Raw genomic sequence first — 19064 nt, 5'->3', positions numbered from 1 at the left:
ATGAGAGATTAAGCAGTCTAATGCATTTTCTTAATTGACATTTGCAATTTAAATCACATTCTTCTATGAGACTGGAAAAGTTTTATGCAGACAGATTGCCTCGAATGTACAAATAACTCCCTGATCCATGTGTGACAGGATACATATGGTGTTTGGTGACAGAAAAAGGACTTAAGGGTTTTTATTTGAATCAGTAATGGAAACTGGATGGCTGTGAAAATTATCAGAGGAGAAGATTATTTTAAAAGGGGTTTGTTCTTTCTCACAGTAAGTCTTAAGTTCTCTATTCAGTTCATTAACAAAATAGTCACTGAAAACAGCAGAAGTCGTCCAACATTTTTTTTATTCCCTCTCCAATGAAGTCTGAGCCTGTTCTCCACAGCCCTTTAGTGCTCTAGGATTTTGAATGTGTTAGATCATAATGGGTTTTAATTTTTAATTTGCCTGCAGCATTTCCCCTGAAAAGAAGGGTACATCAGTCCTTTGCAGCCTTAAATCCAGGTACTGATTTTTCCTTCAATAGTAATAAACATGTGGCTAGATACTATTTTCCAAAATAATCCTGCTTCATCAAAGTCAGAAACCTGCTTCACAGTATAACCTTTTTCTTTCACAGTTTTTTTATTCTCTTTTAAAATCTTTGGCTCCAACTTTATGTGCCACAGCTGCCTCTCCTTTCATTTTAATGTCTTGAAACCAAAACAATGCTTTAAATGATCAAATCAATCTGAATTGGCTGAGAAAGGTGCTGGATAATCTTCTTCATTTGTAAAGCCTAAAAATGAGTTCTTGGTTTTAGCTTGAATTGCAGCTCTGGAGAGAAGCATGTGCTATTGGTTGTGATATTCAGTCCAGTGGCATAGTACCTTTTCCATTTTCTGTCACCTCCAAGTGAGATTGGTCACTCTTGTCTCACTTAAGTCATTTCAGGTCCGAGAAGATTTTTTAATTGATTCCACATTGTAACAAATAGCTCTCAAAGTGTATTCACTAAGTACCAAGGCATGATGACTGTCAACAATACGTTCGCCTTTCTCAAAGCTGTCCGAAACTTCACCTCTGTTTCTAGTGTACATGACATTCATACATTCTTGTTTCCCTCACTTTCTTTCCTTTTACCCAACATTTTAAATACAGACTCTGTCAAGTGCAACTTCACATCTCTACTGACCTGAACTGAAGACTGACGTCTCAATAAGCACAATAGAAGATTCGTTTTGAGATGTGCTGCTGCATTACTGCTTCTGTATACTGTTAATAGCTGAGCTTATAACTAAAATCGCATGTGCGCAAAAACACAAATGATGAATCTGCATATAACAGGTTCTACTTCTCCTCCTCCCAAACAAGCCATGAAGGCCCAACGGTGCCGATTGACCGCCTTGTCATAGGCGTCACTGGATGCGGATAAGGAGGGGCATGTGGTCAGCACTCCGCTCTCCCGGCCGTATGTCAGTTTCTGAGACTGGAGCCGCCACTTCTCTATCAAGCAGCTCCTCAATTTGCCTCACAAGGGCTGAGTGCACCCCACTTGCCAGCAGTACTCAACATACCAGATGGTCACCCATCCAAGTGCTAGTGCAGCCCGACAGCGCTTAACTTTGGTGATCTGACGGGAACTGGTGTTACCACTGCGGCAAGGCCGTTGGCTGTCCTACTTCTACTCAGTTCTTTTGTCAACTGCTGGTTCTCTTTCATATAGAAACTAGCTTAATACCAGATATCTCAATATTTTTATGACTTGTTCATCCACAAACACACCCTTCCCTTTTTTAAAGTTTCTCCTTCTCACTTTTATTTTGTAAATGCTCTTCATGCCTCTCCCTTTACTATTTACGTCCTGGATTTGTGGATTATAAGATTACTTTACATTTTTGTTTATGCCTCTTACTTTTGGCCTATTAGTTGCCTGGAACTTCAATGTTACATATTATATTCTATTCATAACTCTAATTCCTGTCAATTGATTCCCTTTTGCACAGGATTACGAGTTACGTTTCTTTGCCACTTGTACCACTTTTCCAAACCTCCATTTTCTCAGCTATTCTGCTCCTGATGAATTACCGATTTCAAAAGCTTTATATTGAACATCCCCCCCCCCAATGAACTGTAGACCTTGCCGTTGGTGGGGTGCCTTGCGTGCCTCGATGATACAGATAGCCGTACCGTAGGTGCAACCACAACGGAGGGTATCTGTTGAGAGTTCAGACAAACGTATGGTTCCTGAAGAGGGGCAGCAGCCTTTTCAGTAGTTGCAGGGGCAACAGTCTGGATGATTGACTGATCTGGCCTTTAACACTAATCAAAACGGCCTTGCTGTGCTGGTACTGCGAACAGCTGAAAGCAAGGGGAAACTACAGCCGTAATTTTTCCTGAGGGCATGCAGCTTTACTGTATGATTAAATGATGATGGCATCATCTTGGGTAAAATATTCCGGAGGTAAAATAGTCCCCCATTTGGATCTCCTGGCGGGGACTGCTCACGAGGACGTCGTTCTCAGGAGAAAGAAAACTGGCGTTCTACGGATCGGAGTGTGGAATGTCAGATCCCTTAATCGGGCAGGTAGATTAGAAAATTTAAAAAGGGAAATGGATAGGTTAAAGTTGGATATAGTATGAATTAGTGAAGTTTGGCAGCAGGAGGAACAAGACTTCTGGTCACGTGAATACAGGGTTATAAATACAACATCAAATAGTAACGCAGGAGTAGGTTTAATAATGAATAAAACAATAGGAATGCTGGTAAGCTACTACAAACAGCACAGCGAACGCATTGTTGTGGCCAAGATAGACACGAAGCCCACGCCTACGACAGTAGTACAAGTTTATATGCCGACTAGCTCCGCAGATGACGAAGAAACTGAAGAAATGTATGATGAAATAAAAGAAGTTATTCAGATAGTGAAGGGAGATGAAAATTTAATGGTCATGGGTGACTGTAATTAGAGAGTAGGAAAAGGGAGAGAAGGAAACGCAGTAGGTGAATATGGATTGGGGGTAAGAAATGAAAGAGGAAGCTGCCTGGTGGAATTTTGCACAGAGCACAACTTGATCATAGCTAACACTTGGCTTAAGAATCATGAAAGAAGGCTGTACACGTGGAAGAAGCCTGGAGATACTAAAAGGTATCAGATTATATAATGGTAAGACAGAGATTGAGGCACCAGGTTTTAAATTGTAAGACATTTCCAGGGGCAGATGTGGAATCTGACCACAATCTATTGGTTATGAACTGTAGATTAAAACTGAAGAAACTGCAAAAAGGTGGGAATTTAAAGAGATGGAACCTGAATAAAGTGGCAGAACCAGGGGTTGTACAGAGTTTCAGGGAGAGCATAAGGGAACAATTGACAGGAATGGGGGAAAGAAGTACAGTAGAAGAAGAATGGGTAGCTTTGAGAGATGAAATAGTGAAGGCAGCAGAGGATCAAGTAGGTAAAAAGACAAGGGCTAATAGAAATCGTAGAGTAACAGAAGAGATATTGAATTTAATTAATGAAAGGAGAAAATACAAAACTGCAGTAAATGAAGCAGGCAAAAAGGAATACAAACATCTCAAAAATTAGATCAACAGTAAGTGCAAAATAGCTAAGCAGGGATGGCTAGAGGACGAATGTAAGGATGCAGAGAGGGGTAAGCTAGATAATGCCTACAGGAAAATTAAAGATACCTTTGAAGAATGAATATCAAGAGCTCAGATGGAAACCCAGTTCTAAGCAAAGAAGGGAAAGCAGAAAGGTGGAGAGAGTATGTAGAGGGTCTATACAAGGGCGATGTACTTGAGGACAATGGTATAGAAATGGAAGAGGATGTAGATGAAGATGAAATGGGAGATATGATACTGCGTGAAGAGTTTGACAGAGCACTGAAAGACCTAAGTCGAAACAAGGCCCCAGGAGTAGACAACATTCCATTAGAACTACTGATGGCCTTCGGAGAGCCAGTCCTGACAAAACTCTTACCATCTGGTGAGCAAAATGTATGTGATTGGCGAAATACCTTCAGACTTCAAGAAGAATATAATAATTCCAATCCCAAAGAAAGCAGGTGTTGACAGATGTGAAAATTACCGAACTATCAGTTTAATAAGCCACAACTGCAAAATACTAACACGAATTCTTTACAGACGAATGGAAAAACTAGAAGAAGCCGACCTCGGGGAAGATCAGTTTGGGTTCTGTAGAAATACTGGAACACGTGAGGCAATACTGACCTTACGCCTTATCTTAGAAGAAAGATTAAGGAAAGGCAAACCTACATTTCTAGCATTTGTAGACTTAGAGAAAGCTTTTGACAATGTTGACTGGAATACTCTCTTTCAAATTCTGGAGGTGGCAGCAGTAAAAGACAGGGAGCGAAAGACTATTTACAATTTGTTACAATTTGTACAGAAACCAGATGGCAGTTATAAGAGTCGAGGGATATGAAAGGGAAGCAGCGGTTGGGAAGGGAGTGAGACAGGGTTGTAGGCTCTCCCTGATGTTGTTCAGTCTGTATATTGAGCAAGCAGTAAAGGAAACAAAAGAAAAATTCGGAGTAGGTATTAAAATCCATGGAGAAGAAATAAAAACTTTGAGGTTCGCCGATGACATTGTAATTCTGTCAGAGACAGCAAAGGACTTGGAAGAGCAGTTGAATGGAATGGACAGTGTCTTGAAAGGAGGATATAAGATGAACATCAACAAAAGCAAAACGAAGATAATGGAATGTAGTCGAATTAAGAAGGGTGGTGCTGAGGGAATTGGATTAGGAAATGAGAAACTTAAAGTAGTAAAGGAGTTTTGCTATTTGTGGAGCAAAATAACTGATGATGGTCGAAGTAGAGAGGATATAAAATGTAGACTGGCAATGGCAAGGAAAGCATTTCTGAAGAAGAGAAATTTGTTTACAACGAGTATAGATTTGAGTGTCAGGAAGTCATTTCTGAAAGTATTTGTATGGAGTGTAGCCATGTCTGGAAGTGAAACATGGATGATAACTAGTTTGGACAAGAAGAGAATAGAAGCTTTTGAAATGTGGTGCTATAGAAGAATGCTGAAGATTAGATGTGTAGATCTTGTAACTAATGAGGAGGTACTGAATAGGATTGGGGATAAGAGGAGTTTGTGGCACAATTTGACTAGAAGAAGGGATCAGTTGGTAGAACATGTTCTGAGGCATCAAGGGATCACCAGTTTAGTATTGGAGGGCAGCGTGGAGGGTAAAAATCGTAGAGGGAGACCAAGAGATGAATACACTAAGCAGATTCAGAGCGATGTAGGCTGCAGTACGTACTGGGAGATGAAGAAGCTTGCACAGGATAGAGTAGCATGGAGAGCTGCATCAAACCAGTCTCAGGACTGAAGACCACAACAACAACAACAACATAATATTGAACATAGAGGATGCGTTGAGTTGCAGGCTGGTCCAATGCACACTTAACATTTTAGCTTTCAACCAAAACACACACACACACACACACACACACACACACACACACACACCACCACCACCACCACCACCACCACCACCACCACACCCAATGGACACTGTTTCCAGCCACTATGGCCTGACTGAATCCGCAGACAGGCCACAGTGACCAGAGACATTGACCATGTGTGTGTGAGCTGTGCTTGTGTGAATGTGTATGTACTTTCTATTTTGGAAAAAGGCCTTCTGGCCAAAAGTGAATGTTTAGTAGTCTTTTCATTGTCCCTGTCTGTGACTCAATACCTTCTCTGTGTGGTGAGTAATGATTTGTGCTTTTCATAATACTGTTGTTGTTCCACCCTGGACGTTCCATTTTTATATTGGACATATTCTTTCTGCAGGACTGTCAAGTGGTTGGAATGAAACACCTTTTGACAGTTCTCACATTTCTTCAGTTTCACTTTTTTTATTTTTATTAATGATGTATGTTATTTATTGTTGTAACATTGTAAATATATCAAATATTAAATCATGATTTTATGCATTAAACAGGAACACGAGGAAGACCAGAGGGGAGTTCCTGATGGCTTGTCAAGTTCTCCAAAACCTACATCAGAATTGCCACAACAGCCAACTGTTGAGGCAAATTTGTTGGACATTGGAGGAGCAGGAGATGGTGTGGATCTGCTTAACATTACTGCCAGTATGGGTGGAGAGAAGATAAACAGCAGTGATCAAACAGCTGATTTGCTGGGCGGTTTAGGGAAAACATCTAGTGGACTGGAGGACTTACTACAGGGCCCTTCAGTTGCACAATCAGTGCCACAGAACATGCTATTTGACCCTTTTGGCAACAACCTACAGGTTTGTATATGTTCTGTATGTCACATACTGCATGTAGAAATATTTATTTTTCCACCATTTTTTAAGTTAAATGTGGGATGCCATTACAGTATCTGAGTGGTGGTTGTTTCCTGCTGTTGATTTCCAGAGTTGGAGATCTCTTCCTACCTCTCGATTATGTTCCATCAGTGTTCGATAGGTGGCCAAATCATTCGTGCAGAATGTTCCTTGAACCAGTTGTGAGCAATTGTGGCCCAGTGACAAGGTGCATTATCATTCATAAAAATTCAATTTTTGTTTGGGAACATGAAAAGTCCACGAACGGCTGCAAGTGATCTCCAAGTAGCTGAACATAACCATTTCCAGTCAGTGATCATTCAGTTGGATCAGAGGACCCACTACTCCATGTAAACATGGCCCACACCATTACGGAGCCACCATCTGCTTGCACAGTGACTTGTTGACAACTTGAGTCCTTGGTTTTGTGGGGTCTGCACCAGACTCAGACACTGCCAACCAGGCCATGATTTTCCTAATGTTTAGGATCCAACTAATGTGCTCACTAGCCCAGGAGAGGTGCTGCAGAGGGCGTTGTGCTTTTAGCAAAAGTACTTGCATCAGTCGTCTGTTGCCAATGGGTCCGCTGCTTACTGGTTTGGCAGGCAGGTACACGGAGAGTGGGGAGTGAGTCATTGCCTTGTTCTTGAATGTCCTCTGACAGAAAATTGCATTTCCTTTATTCAGTTCATTGTGGCAGCTAGTTGAGTGCGAGTCTGATAGGGCTTGTTTCCGCATTCTGACTGTGTGAAAATGGACGAAAAAATGAAGCAACGAGTTTGTGTTAAATTTTGTTTTAAAACTGGGAAATCAGCTTCTGAGACTTACGAACTATTAAAAACTGCTTTTGAAGATAATTGTAGGAGCCAGTAAAATGTTTTTGTCTGGTTCAACAGATGTAAAAATGGCCATGAATCATTTGAAGATGAACCACAATCCGGTCGTCCTTCCACCTCAAAAATGAATGAAAATGTTGTGAAACTTCCCGACTTAGTGCGCTATGATCTTAGACTTACAATTACAGAGATTGCTGATGAACTTAAGTTTCTATGCAGTTCAGTCAGTTTTAACTGAAGATCTTAACATGTGTCGAGTGTCCACAAAATTCATTCCAAAAGTGTTTTCAATTGATCAGAGACAATACCAACTTGAAGTGTGCCAAGAACTGATTAATCAGACTAAAAAGACCCAGATTTGTTAAAGATGGTAATTACAGGTGGCAAACTGTAGGTATATGGATATGATCCTGAAACCAAAGTGCAGTCTTCACAGTGGAAGACTCCAGGTTCACCATGACCGCAAAAAGCACGGCAAAGTCGATCAAAGGTGAAGACAATGTTCATGATTTTTTTTTTTTTTTCTATCAGTATTGTGCATCATGAATTTACCCCTGAAGGACAGACAATTAACCAGGAATACTACAAATGTGTCCTTGAGCATTTCTGCGAAAAGGTGTGGAAGAAAAGGCCTGCATTTTGGAAAGACAGGAGTTGGGTGCTACATGATGACAATACTCTGGCTCATCATGCCTTCTCGATCATTGAATTTTTGACAAAATTCAAAATTCCTGTGCTTCCACAACTGCCATATTCCCCTGATTTGACCCCTGCGTTCTTCTACCTGTTCCCTAAACTAAAATTTTCACTGAAAGGAAAATGATTTCACTCGATTGAAGACATGAAGACATCCAGGCAAATACAGAGAGTGTCCTTAACACATTTCAGGAAAAAAATTTCCAGGAACGTTTCCAAAAGTGGAAACACTATTGGAGTTGGTGTGTTCAGTCAGAAGGAGACTATTTTGAAGGAGATGCGTCACGGTAGCTTGTAAGTACCACTATTGTACAATTACAAGCCCATTATTAAAACTTTCTTAAATCATAAGCACCAAATTTTGCTGCACTGTCCTAACAGATACGTTCATTGTATGTTCCGCATTGATTTCTGCGGTATTTCACACAGTGTTTTTTGTCTGTTAACACTGACAACTCTACACTGATACCACTGCTCTGTCAGCCATTGCGTTGTCTGTGGTGAGAGGTAATGCTTGAAGTTTGATATTCTCAACACTCTCTTGATGTGTGAATCTTGGATTATTGAAGTCCCTAACAAATTTCCGAAATGGAATGTCCCATGCATCCAGCTCCAACTGCCACTCTCCATTCAAAGTTTAATTCCTGTCGTGTGGCCATAGTCACATTGGGAACCTTTTCACATGACTCACCTTGAGTACAAATGACAGCTCCGCCACTGAACTGCCATTTTATGCCTTGTGTGTGTGTGGTACTACTACCATCTCTGTATGTACATATTGCTATCCCATGACTTTGGTCACCTCAGTGCACAATGGACCTATGAACCTTTTGCTGACTGGGGAATGCTTCAGGCTCTTGACTCATCACATGGTCTGCCCCAAGCCTGGATTTGAAAACTCCGTCTATTCTGGGTATTTAGGTGTATTTGGCTAAAGGTGTTTTCCCTTAACAGTGGCGAGACAGTATCATTGTTGCAATCCTTAAACATGACAAGAACCCCATGTCCATCAGCTACAGAATGATTAGCCTCACCATCTTGCTCTGTAGACTACTTGAAAGGTAGTAGCCAGGCAATTATGCCAAGTTCTCAAATTGGGAGGGGGGGCATTTTACCCCACCTATCTGTGTTGTATCCAGGAGGAATGATCCAAAATTGGCCATTTCGTTAGGTAGGAATTGGCAATACTACATGCATTTTTTTTTTTTTTTAATGCCACCATCTCCTTGCAGTATTTTCTGACGTACATAAGGAATATGACACCACTTGGCACCATCATAACATTATTTACTCTGACAGGCTTTTGAGGCTCTTATTGATTTTAGTCCTCAATTTATATCCCACCAGTTCTTTGGTGTTAGTTCATACATCGCTCAAGACTGAGCCATAACAATTGCCATTCCCTTGGATGTGTGGTGAGCTATGTGTCATACTCTTCACCACCATCAATGGGCTAGTGGCCTCCAATGCACCAGTGGTCAGCCTCATGCCATATGTTGACAACTTTCAATCTGTAGCATTGGCTGAACACCAGCTGCAAGGCGCCATCTGAACGGCCTTCCATGGCTTCCAGTTCTCTCTCACAAAAACGCAAATAATGCGTTTGTGTAGTCATACCATTGTCCATCCAGACCCAGAACTCTTAGCTACCCAGCACTGGGATGTTTTTGCAGAGTCGTGATTTTTGGCACTCCACTTTGTTGAAAAGCTGACACAGATGCTCTGTATTTGTCAACTAAAGACTAGCTGTATGTGAAAGCCTAATGATATAAGCTTCCTTGTCCACACCTCTTGGTATGATTATTGCACTTCTCTACTCCAGTTTACCAGAGTCTGGTCTCATACTGATTAAACTATGTTTGACAGGTTTATGGCTCAGTGGTACCTTCAGCTTTGAAATTATTGGACTCAGTCCATCATTGTGGAGTAAGACTGGCCTGGCACCTTCCCGACTAGTCTCATAAACAGTGTCCTTGCCGAGGTAGAGATCCTACTTCTTCAGTTAAGGCAGTTCACATCTTGCTTATGTATTCAATTATCATTCAACAATTTCATAATCAGCTAACTTATAAAATTCTTTTTACAGACAAGAAACAATTCATTTGGGTATCTCAGGGAATAAATTGGCTGATGGTTTGGTTAGAGAAGCGATTGCTCACAGAATGTTCACTTTGATGATCCTAGGATTCAGATTTGCAGGTGCAAATAAGACCTCTCCTCACTGGGAGATGAAACATCATCTGGTAAGGCATTGCCCCCTCTAATAAACTGTACAGTAGCAAGGAAATTAGTGCTACATGGCACTCCACGTTGGTCATACCAGATTAACCTGAAATTTCATCCTATGTATTGAAGCATGCCCGCACTATGGTTGTGTTGGCTTAGTCAGTATCTCACATCATGGCGAAGTGTCTCCCCCCCCCCTCCGAGTCTCCATGTCAGTCACAGTCTTGCAGATTCTTTGCCTCCACAGATTCTTTGTCTCTGATATCACAAGACAACATATGGATAGCTGAAATGGATCTTTGTTTTCTCTGAGAAAAAGGTTTTACTCTTAGCTATGATATTTTTAATTACTTTCAGGGCTGGGCAGGGTGATAGAGGTTGAAGTGTCTCCCACCACATACTGAGTCTGGAGGAAACTCGGTCAGCCGTGCAAACAACTTTGCAACAAAAGTCGCAGGATTTTCAGTATTTCAGTAGTACCAACATCCCAGGGGAATAAATACAGTAGAGCATCGATTATCCAAAGTAATTGGGGGACATGGGTGTTCGGAAAACTGGTTTGTTTGGATAATCGAACTGTTCATGTTTATATGCCAAAAAGAAGTACTGTACAGCAAATTTATTCATAAAAACAGGCATCTCTTTTTAGTATTACAAAATAACATACAAAGGCAACTTCAGTAGGAATATATAGTATGTGGCACAGTTTGTTAAACAAAAAAAATTACATATTACATACGCATTTTGCATGAACAATACACACAGTATACAAAATTAACGTTTAAAAAAAAAAAAACCTTTATTTTGGTCTGTCTAAGCAAGACTACACGCTTATGGGCAGCTAAGTCACATACTTTTTTCATTACAGATATCTGAAACTGGTCACTTTCATCTTGGGCTTCAAACCATCACAAGGCAGTATCTAAACAAGTGAACGTCTCAGAAGCTGTTGGTATACTTTCATCTTCACTTTCTGGAGCACTAATTAATGAAATGCTGGCGACGTCATCTTCATCAGTGACGATGTTTACAATCTTGCTGTCCTGCATGATTTAGTGTCCTGGATCTGCATCACCGATATTCATCCATTCATGAACGTCTTCTTCATCACATTCATGGCGATCTACTTCTTTTAGCATACCGAGAATTTCGGACATATCATTCGTCATTTTCAATCATACCTTGTGAATTTTCTTCTGTGTCCAAAATTTTGCTGAAACACGGCAGCGGTGGCCCAGTGCGGCGACTACTGTGGGAAACTTGGTTTTGGAGTGAGGGGGATGATGGACGGTAGGGTGGGAGAATAACAGGTGCGAGTGAGTACAGAGTTCGGTTAAGCGGTCGTTCGGTTGACAGACGTTCGGATAATTGATGCTCTACTGTAATCGAAAAGCTGTCTAAACATCAATACATATGTATCTAGATGTAAATAGCCATCTGGAGATGAACCTGTCTGTTCAAAACTGTTAACAGCACTATTTGTGTACATGAGAAGATTTATCAGTAGTAACTAGCGCCTCCCCCCCCCCTCCCACCCCCACCCCGAAAATCAACCCGTATTTTGTTCATGCCACTGACACAAAATGTCCGTTTTCAATAAAACAGCATTAACACGTTGGTGGCCATTGATTTGCTTTAGACAAAGTAGTACATGCCTGGGTACAATTGTGGTTCCGTAGGCTACAGCAAACATTTTTGCTTGAAGACATTGACCATTTTCTCTCACAGTCAGCAGTTGTCACAATCACTTTTGCAATAATAAATAATTTACTTACTTTTTCCCCCATCTGTCTCATTTTTCATTTCATTGCTCCTTTATAAATGTAAGTCTGGTTTGTGGAAGGTCAGAGAGAATTTTGTTGATTGGAGAGTTTCTAGGAAATGATTTGTTGCACATCATTCTCCTTTCTCAGCCCACTACCTCTTGTGTTGAGGTAGTGATTCTATGTTACATAAGACAGCTTGCAGGTAACAGTTCTCTTTGTGTCAACTAGCTAAACAATAATCTTGGTTGACATGACTGCTTCTAGCTCCACAGAGGTGCATTGTATTGACAACAGAATACATGAGAGAACTGTTTTATGTAAGGTGTTTGCTTGTGTTAACCAGCTTGTTTCAGACTCTCAAAGCTTACAATAGGAATTTCTTTTCTTCAGTAAACTTGTGAAAGGCTGCAATCCTACCTCCACACTTTCTTCATCTGCGTTAGTTTTCTTCCTGCTGAATTGTCCTTTTCCCACAGTATACATATACCATTTACCTCTTAATGCTATTATTTTATTTTATTTTTTGCAATCTTGTTTTTTATTGGTGGTACAATATGAAATAATGTGTTCAGTTATCTTTGCACTTCAACTTCATTATCAATTTTTGATGATTACCTTACTCAGACAAAAACTTACTCAACAAAGTCACATGGTGTCTATTTCTGGCATACTCACTAGTGTGCCCAACTGAACTAAAGACAACAGATTAATTGAACATACTTGCACACAGCTACTGTCTTACTTGCTTTAACTATCAGCAATCCCATTTGAGTGTTTTTTTTCTGAAATTAATATTGAAAGACCAAAACAAAACAAAATTGGGACATAATGTATTAATCTAAACTACTTAACTGATGATGTAAATAATTTGAAGAATGACTCCAAGGTTCAAGATGTTTGACCAGAAGTTGAAGTTATTCAAATAAGTTTCAGGGCATCTTGTACATCAAAGAATGGAGATAGGTGACACCACAGCTAAATTTACAGAAATACAAAATGGTTTTAGGTAGTGACTTATTTTCCGTGGAAGAGAAATAAATATTGATTTGAGTCTGAGAAAACTTGTGAACCTCTATGATGATTTAAACTTTATGATCCAGTTGTAACTTGACTTAAACCTGGTAACAGGTATTTCAGGATAGATGTAACCGATGCTCTGGCCATCTGCACACCATCCCCCTCACTTGTTCCTTAGCCTCCTTCCCCCTCCCCCTACCCCTCTCTCCCAGTGCTATTGTTTTGTCCTTTATTTATTTTTAGCTACATTTATAAATAATTTCTAAACATTGTATTGTCTATATAGAAATTACTATCTTTGAAGTACCAGTATTTCATGAGTGTTCAGTAGCAACACCAACTGTCGAGATCACGGTTGGCGATATACTATTTTCATACAAGTGTCATTTCCATTATTCACTGTGCCTTCTTTTTTAGAGTAAGAATTGGTCTTGCAGCTGCAGCACCTTATTTTTCACACATGCAGTAATGTGCTCATTCTAAAAGATTTTTATAAACTGCTTTCCAGTTGTATATATGACTCTTTATCATTGCTACACTTTGTTTATTTCAGGGAGATAGTGTGGGTAACATCCCTAATGTCCCTGTTCCTGGAGTGACACCTCGCCCAACAGCACCTAATCTTCTAGGAAGTTGGGATAACTTCCAGAGTGCTCCCACATACGGTATTGGCCAAGGATCACAGCCATTAGGTCCAGGCTTAATGCCAACATCACCCAGTATACCAAGAAATGCCAGCACACCGAATCTTGAGAGCAAGGCTCGGGATCCTTTCGCGGATTTGGGTAACTGAAATACCTCTGTGCATAATTTTAAATAACTTTGCCATTGTTGTAAATTTAGGACAGCTTGTAACAGCTGTAGGTAGTCTTGTAGGTAGTGTACCCATTGCTACATTCTTTTGTAGCTACGAATTAACACTAAGGCACTGAATAATCTGCTACTATTCTGTAAAACTGAATGCAAATGTCTGATCTTTGAAATACTGTCTGTAGCGTATTCAAATGATTTTCCCATCATTTACGGAAATGTATGTAGTCACATCACTATTGAAGTATCAACAATGAAAGCTGTGCAATCATCAGTAACTGATACACTTTGTAGGCTTTTGTGACCTTTGCATTTCCAAGCATGTGGGCAAAAAAAAAAAAAACACCAGATTGCTGTCATTTCTCAAGCTAGAATTGTACCGGCCACAAGACAGTATACTTGGACACACAGTCTGCTGGAAGCCCACCAACACCAATAGATATAAGCATTCTTTATCCCACCACTCAATGCATAAGAATTTGAAATGACATATGCTAGCCCTGAGGGCTACTTGAATCTACAATGCGCACAACATAAAGTAGGGACCCTAGAACTTGTGCACCACCTTCAGAGCTGCTGGTTACAGCAAATAGACAGTAACAAATTATTCTCTATTAGAGCAAAAGAGACGGAAAGATGGACAACTGTACACACATTCTGCTACTGCACAGCCATGGATTCACTGGTTATGTGGAAAATCTTCTTGACATTAAATATATTAACAGTAAACATCTTGGGATCCACCTAGGTGTCATCAATACACAGTCAGACTTTGATATATCGAACCTCTTAGAGTACGTAAAATTCATTCGATATATCGAGGGTTCATTATAATGAGGAATTTAAAAAAAAACACAATTTTTTTTTGTTACTATACTGTGATTTTCCTCGCATTTGTTTGTGATACAGACCTATGTTTAGTTTTGGTAATATAAAAAAGAAATCAAAATAGATTGTTATGCATATTGTTTTATTTCTTCTGAAATAGAAAAAATTGTAAGTTTAAAATAAAATACTTTCATTATAAAAAAATTAAATTCAGTAAAAGGATACCAGTATGTACATAAAATTTTGCACAAATCTTTGGTTTTGAAAGTAATCTGTAATTTTTGCTTGCTTTAAACTTTTGATCCATCGTCAGTCAGTTTCATTGTCTGTCTGTCTGCTCATACTTCTCCAAATATGCTCTGATTGTGTCGAAAGCTACTTTGGCTTGCCTGACCATCACTGGCGCTGCTTCTTTGACCTCCACTTTCCCCTCTTTCTCTTCATTATTGTTGCTGCCTTTTTCATTCCCTGTGTTCACGGAGTCAACAGTCTCAGCTTCTGTAGAACCCAGTACATTGTCCTCGATGGTGAGTGTTCATCGGAGGTGAGGGTATCATCTTGAGTGCCCCAGGGAAGTGTGGTAGGTCCGCTGTTGTTTTCTATCTACATAAATGATCTTTTGGATAGAATGGATAGCAATGTGCGGCTGTTTGCTGATAATGATGCTGTGGTGTACGGGAAGATGTCGTCGTTGAGTGACTGTAGGAGGATACAAGATGACTTGCACAGGATTTGTGATTGGTGTAAAGAATGGCACCTAACTCTAAATACAGATAAATGTAAATTAATGCAGATGAATAGGAAAAAGAATCCCTTAGTGTTTGAATACTCTGTTAGTAGTGTAGTGCTTGACACAGTGACGTCAATTAAATATTTGGGTGTAGCATTGCAGAGCAATATGTAGTGGGACAAGCATGTAATGGCAGTTGTGGGGAAGGCGGATAGTCGTCTTCGGTTCATTGGTAGAATTTTGGCAAGATGTGGTTCATCTGTAAAGGCGGCCGCTTATAAAACACTAATACGACCTACTCTTGAGTACTGCTTGAGCGTTTGGGATCCTTGTCAGGTCAGATTGAGGGAGGACATAGAAGCAATTCAGAGGTGGGCTGCTAGATTTGCTACTGGTAGGTTTGATCATCATGCAAGTGTTACGGAAATGCTTCAGGAACTCGGGTGAGAGTCTCTGGAGGAAAGGAGGCGTTCATTTCGTGAATTGCTACTGAGGAAATTTAGAGAACCAGCCAACTTATATTTCGCGGAAAGACCACAAAGATAAGATAAGAGAGATTAGAGCTCGTACAGAGGCATATAGGCAGTCATTTTTCGCTCGTTCTGTTTGGGAGTGGAACAGGGAGAGAAGATGCTAGTTGCGGTATGAGGTACCCTCTGCCACGCACCATATGGTGGATTGCGGAGTATGTATGTAGATGTAGATGTAGATGTGAGTGATCCTGCTACTGTGACATAATGGTTCACATCCGTGAAATCTTCAAAACGAATGTAAGCGGTGTTAAAGTACGTCACCGCTTTCACCCATTCAGACTCGAGGATGCTGACATAACCGGTGTCAGAATCAAACTGAGATTTTACGTGTTTAAATACACATTAGATTCACCAGTTGCTCATTTCATCTGTCATCAAAATCCACATGTTCGGAAACAACTGACGATCATTTTCTCCTTCACATTTATCCACGCTTTATCCAGTATTCTCATTTAGCATCTGAAAAGTTGATTGTTGTAGGGTTGTATTCTTCAGTATTACAGACTGCCATTCGGACCACTTCGTATCTATAGTTCTCTTTGACATTCTCGATTATTCCTTGATCTAAGGGCTGCAATTTCGATGTAGTGTTAGGTGGTAAAAATTGTACTGTCACGGATTTTAATGGAGGAATAGCATTTTGTGCCCTGCAGTTGTCCACAAAGACAGAATATTTTGATTTTCACAAGTCATTTTCCTACCAAAATCCTTTAACCAGTTGAAAAACACTTTTGATGTCATCTGTGCTTTATTTTTCATGGTGTATTTCACAGGGAATGACTGACACCTGGAAAAACATCACCTTTCCTTAGATTTTTCAATTATAAGTGGCTTGAGTTTTTAGTGCTGGCCGTATTTGCTGCTAATAGAATGGCAACATGATCTTTGCATAGCTTGCCCCAATACATTATTCTCCTCAGAAAGTTTTAGTTTTGTTTGGAATACATTTGTAAAAAAGTCGAAGTTCATCTGTGCTAAAAGCATCATCCTGTTTACAGTCTTGAAGGATCTTCTGCAATTCTAACTTTTACTCATAACAAATTTTGTTATCCACACTGACACTTTGCCTACCCACTTTTTGAAAACAATCCCATGTCTTTTCCTGAAATTTTCAAACAACCCATTACTCACACGGAACGCATCGTATACCAACGCTGCTGCAAAATAATCTGCCTTTACTTTCAAAATAAGTTCACTAACATTCACATTATTGTTTCTCTGTTGTCAGAACCACTGCACTTAACACTCTTGTGAATCTGAAAACTCAGCCTTTCATTGTTGTTTCTGATTTGTCCCTTCATCTATGATAATCACGTTGTCTTCATTCTTGATTGTTGACAGTGTGCTTGCCGGAATCCCAAACTTTGCAGCTATGTCTTTCTTTTTCTTCTCTCCTGCTTTCACTTCGGCAATTAACCTTTTTTTTTCCCCCAGAGATTATCAGACATTTCTGCTTACAGCCCATGGTTGACACTTACAGGCTGACACTTACAGCTCACACGCAACCAAAGCAAAAACTGCATAAAATTGCACCTGCATGCAGATCTCATTGATGCCTCAATACAGGGTGGAGAGGGACTGGGATTCCCCTATTTGCATGCACTTCGATATACAGAGGTACCCTATGAAATACTTCATTGTATAGAGGGGACTTCGATATAAAGAGTTTTTGTTCACTGAACTTAGATATATAGAGCCTTCCAAAAACTTTGAAGTAATGCTGGGCTTTCTTCGAAATAACAAGGTTTTGGGCTTCCAAGGGAAGGGAATGAAGAAAAAATTTGATATAGACCTGTCTTTGATATATCGAGGTTTGACTGTACTGCAAATGCTGGAAGTTTGAGATCAGCTATGAACATACATTAGTCTACGTCAGAGTGACAAGGTAATTTATCTGAATGTGGCTAAAAGAGCACGAGTTCTGTACAGTTCAGACAACATAATAAATTGGCAGTGGCAGGGCACAAAACTTACTGTAGTAGACATACACAATTTGAGGTGGCTTGTGTGCTTACTAGATAGCCACTTAGCTTCAAAAGGAAGAGACAATATATGGTAAAGACAGTCAAATGGCTAACCAACTGAAATGATATTTTCAAGCTGAGGTTGTCTTGATTGCCAGCAGTAGCTACCTTGTGAACAGACTATGCCAGTGAGGTTGCTCCATCACATGCAGCCATAAAACATTTCCACAGAAGGAACACAGCACAATGGCCCATTTTAACTGCCAAAATTGTAATGAGTAAAGTTAACCATTTAACACACGGTGGAGATGCTGAGCAATGGGTGTGCATCTAAACAAGAATTAGAGCATAGTCCCTCAGCTTATGAAACTCACTTTCTTTGGAAAAAAAATTTGTGTCTGGAAAATTTTCAAGATCTAATGAAGAGCTTTAGTTGCTGTGGATGAGTGTTGGCAGCCCTTCCAGAATAACACTTCAGGGATAGAGTTTACTCAGTTGGTAACTAGTAGAGTTTACTCAGTGGGTAACTGGATAAAGCACATCCACCTAAAAGAGGGCTATGTGGAAAAGAGTTCATTTTTATCTAAAAACTGTTCTTTCACAGATAGGCTGAGGATTTTTCTTCTCATCCTGCTACATGTTTCGTGGTGAGAGATAAGCGTTGGTGGTACCATTAATATACACTCCTGGAAATGGAAATAAGAACACCGTGAATTCATTGTCCCAGGAAGGGGAAACTTTATTGACACATTCCTGGGGTCAGATACATCACATGATCACACTGACAGAACCACAGGCACATAGACACAGGCAACAGAGCATGCACAATGTCGGCACTAGTACAGTGTATATCCACCTTTCGCAGCAATGCAGGCTGCTATTCTCCCATGGAGACGATCGTAGAGATGCTGGATGTAGTCCTGTGGAACGGCTTGCCATGCCATTTCCACCTGGCGCCTCAGTTGGACCAGCGTTCGTGCTGGACGTGCAGACCGCGTGAGACGACGCTTCATCCAGTGCCAAACATGCTCAATGGGGGACAGATCCGGATATCTTGCTGGCCAGGGTAGTTGACTTACACCTTCTAGAGCACGTTGGGTGGCACGGGATACATGCGGACGTGCATTGTCCTGTTGGAACAGCAAGTTCCCTTGCCGGTCTAGGAATGGTAGAACGATGGGTTCGATGACGGTTTGGATGTACCGTGCACTATTCAGTGTCCCCTTGACGATCACCAGAGGTGTACGGCCAGTGTAGGAGATCGCTCCCCACACCATGATGCCGGGTGTTGGCCCTGTGTGCCTCGGTCGTATGCAGTCCTGATTGTGGCGCTCACCTGCACGGCGCCA

At 40.5% G+C, this 19064-nt stretch overlaps 1 protein-coding gene and 1 pseudogene across 3 annotated transcripts in view; one reads left to right on the top strand and one right to left on the bottom strand.

Annotated features, from left to right (window-relative positions):
- LOC126356011 (cyclin-G-associated kinase) overlaps nucleotides 1-19064 on the top strand; it is a 250440-nt gene that overhangs the window by 166511 nt on the left and 64865 nt on the right. For all 3 annotated transcript variants that reach the window (XM_050006662.1, XM_050006670.1, XM_050006677.1), the window contains 2 exons: nucleotides 5962-6273; nucleotides 13404-13635. In XM_050006662.1, coding sequence (XP_049862619.1) covers nucleotides 5962-6273; nucleotides 13404-13635 — 544 coding nt within the window. The remainder of the gene's footprint in view (nucleotides 1-5961; nucleotides 6274-13403; nucleotides 13636-19064) is intronic.
- Nucleotides 1533-1650, bottom strand: LOC126289686 (5S ribosomal RNA; annotated as a pseudogene).

This window comes from Schistocerca gregaria, chromosome 1 (genome assembly GCF_023897955.1).
Source record: "Schistocerca gregaria isolate iqSchGreg1 chromosome 1, iqSchGreg1.2, whole genome shotgun sequence".
Classification (NCBI taxonomy): Eukaryota; Metazoa; Arthropoda; class Insecta; order Orthoptera; family Acrididae; genus Schistocerca; species Schistocerca gregaria.
Note: the sequence above shows the minus strand (reverse complement) of the source record. Positions and strands in the feature narration are given on the sequence as shown.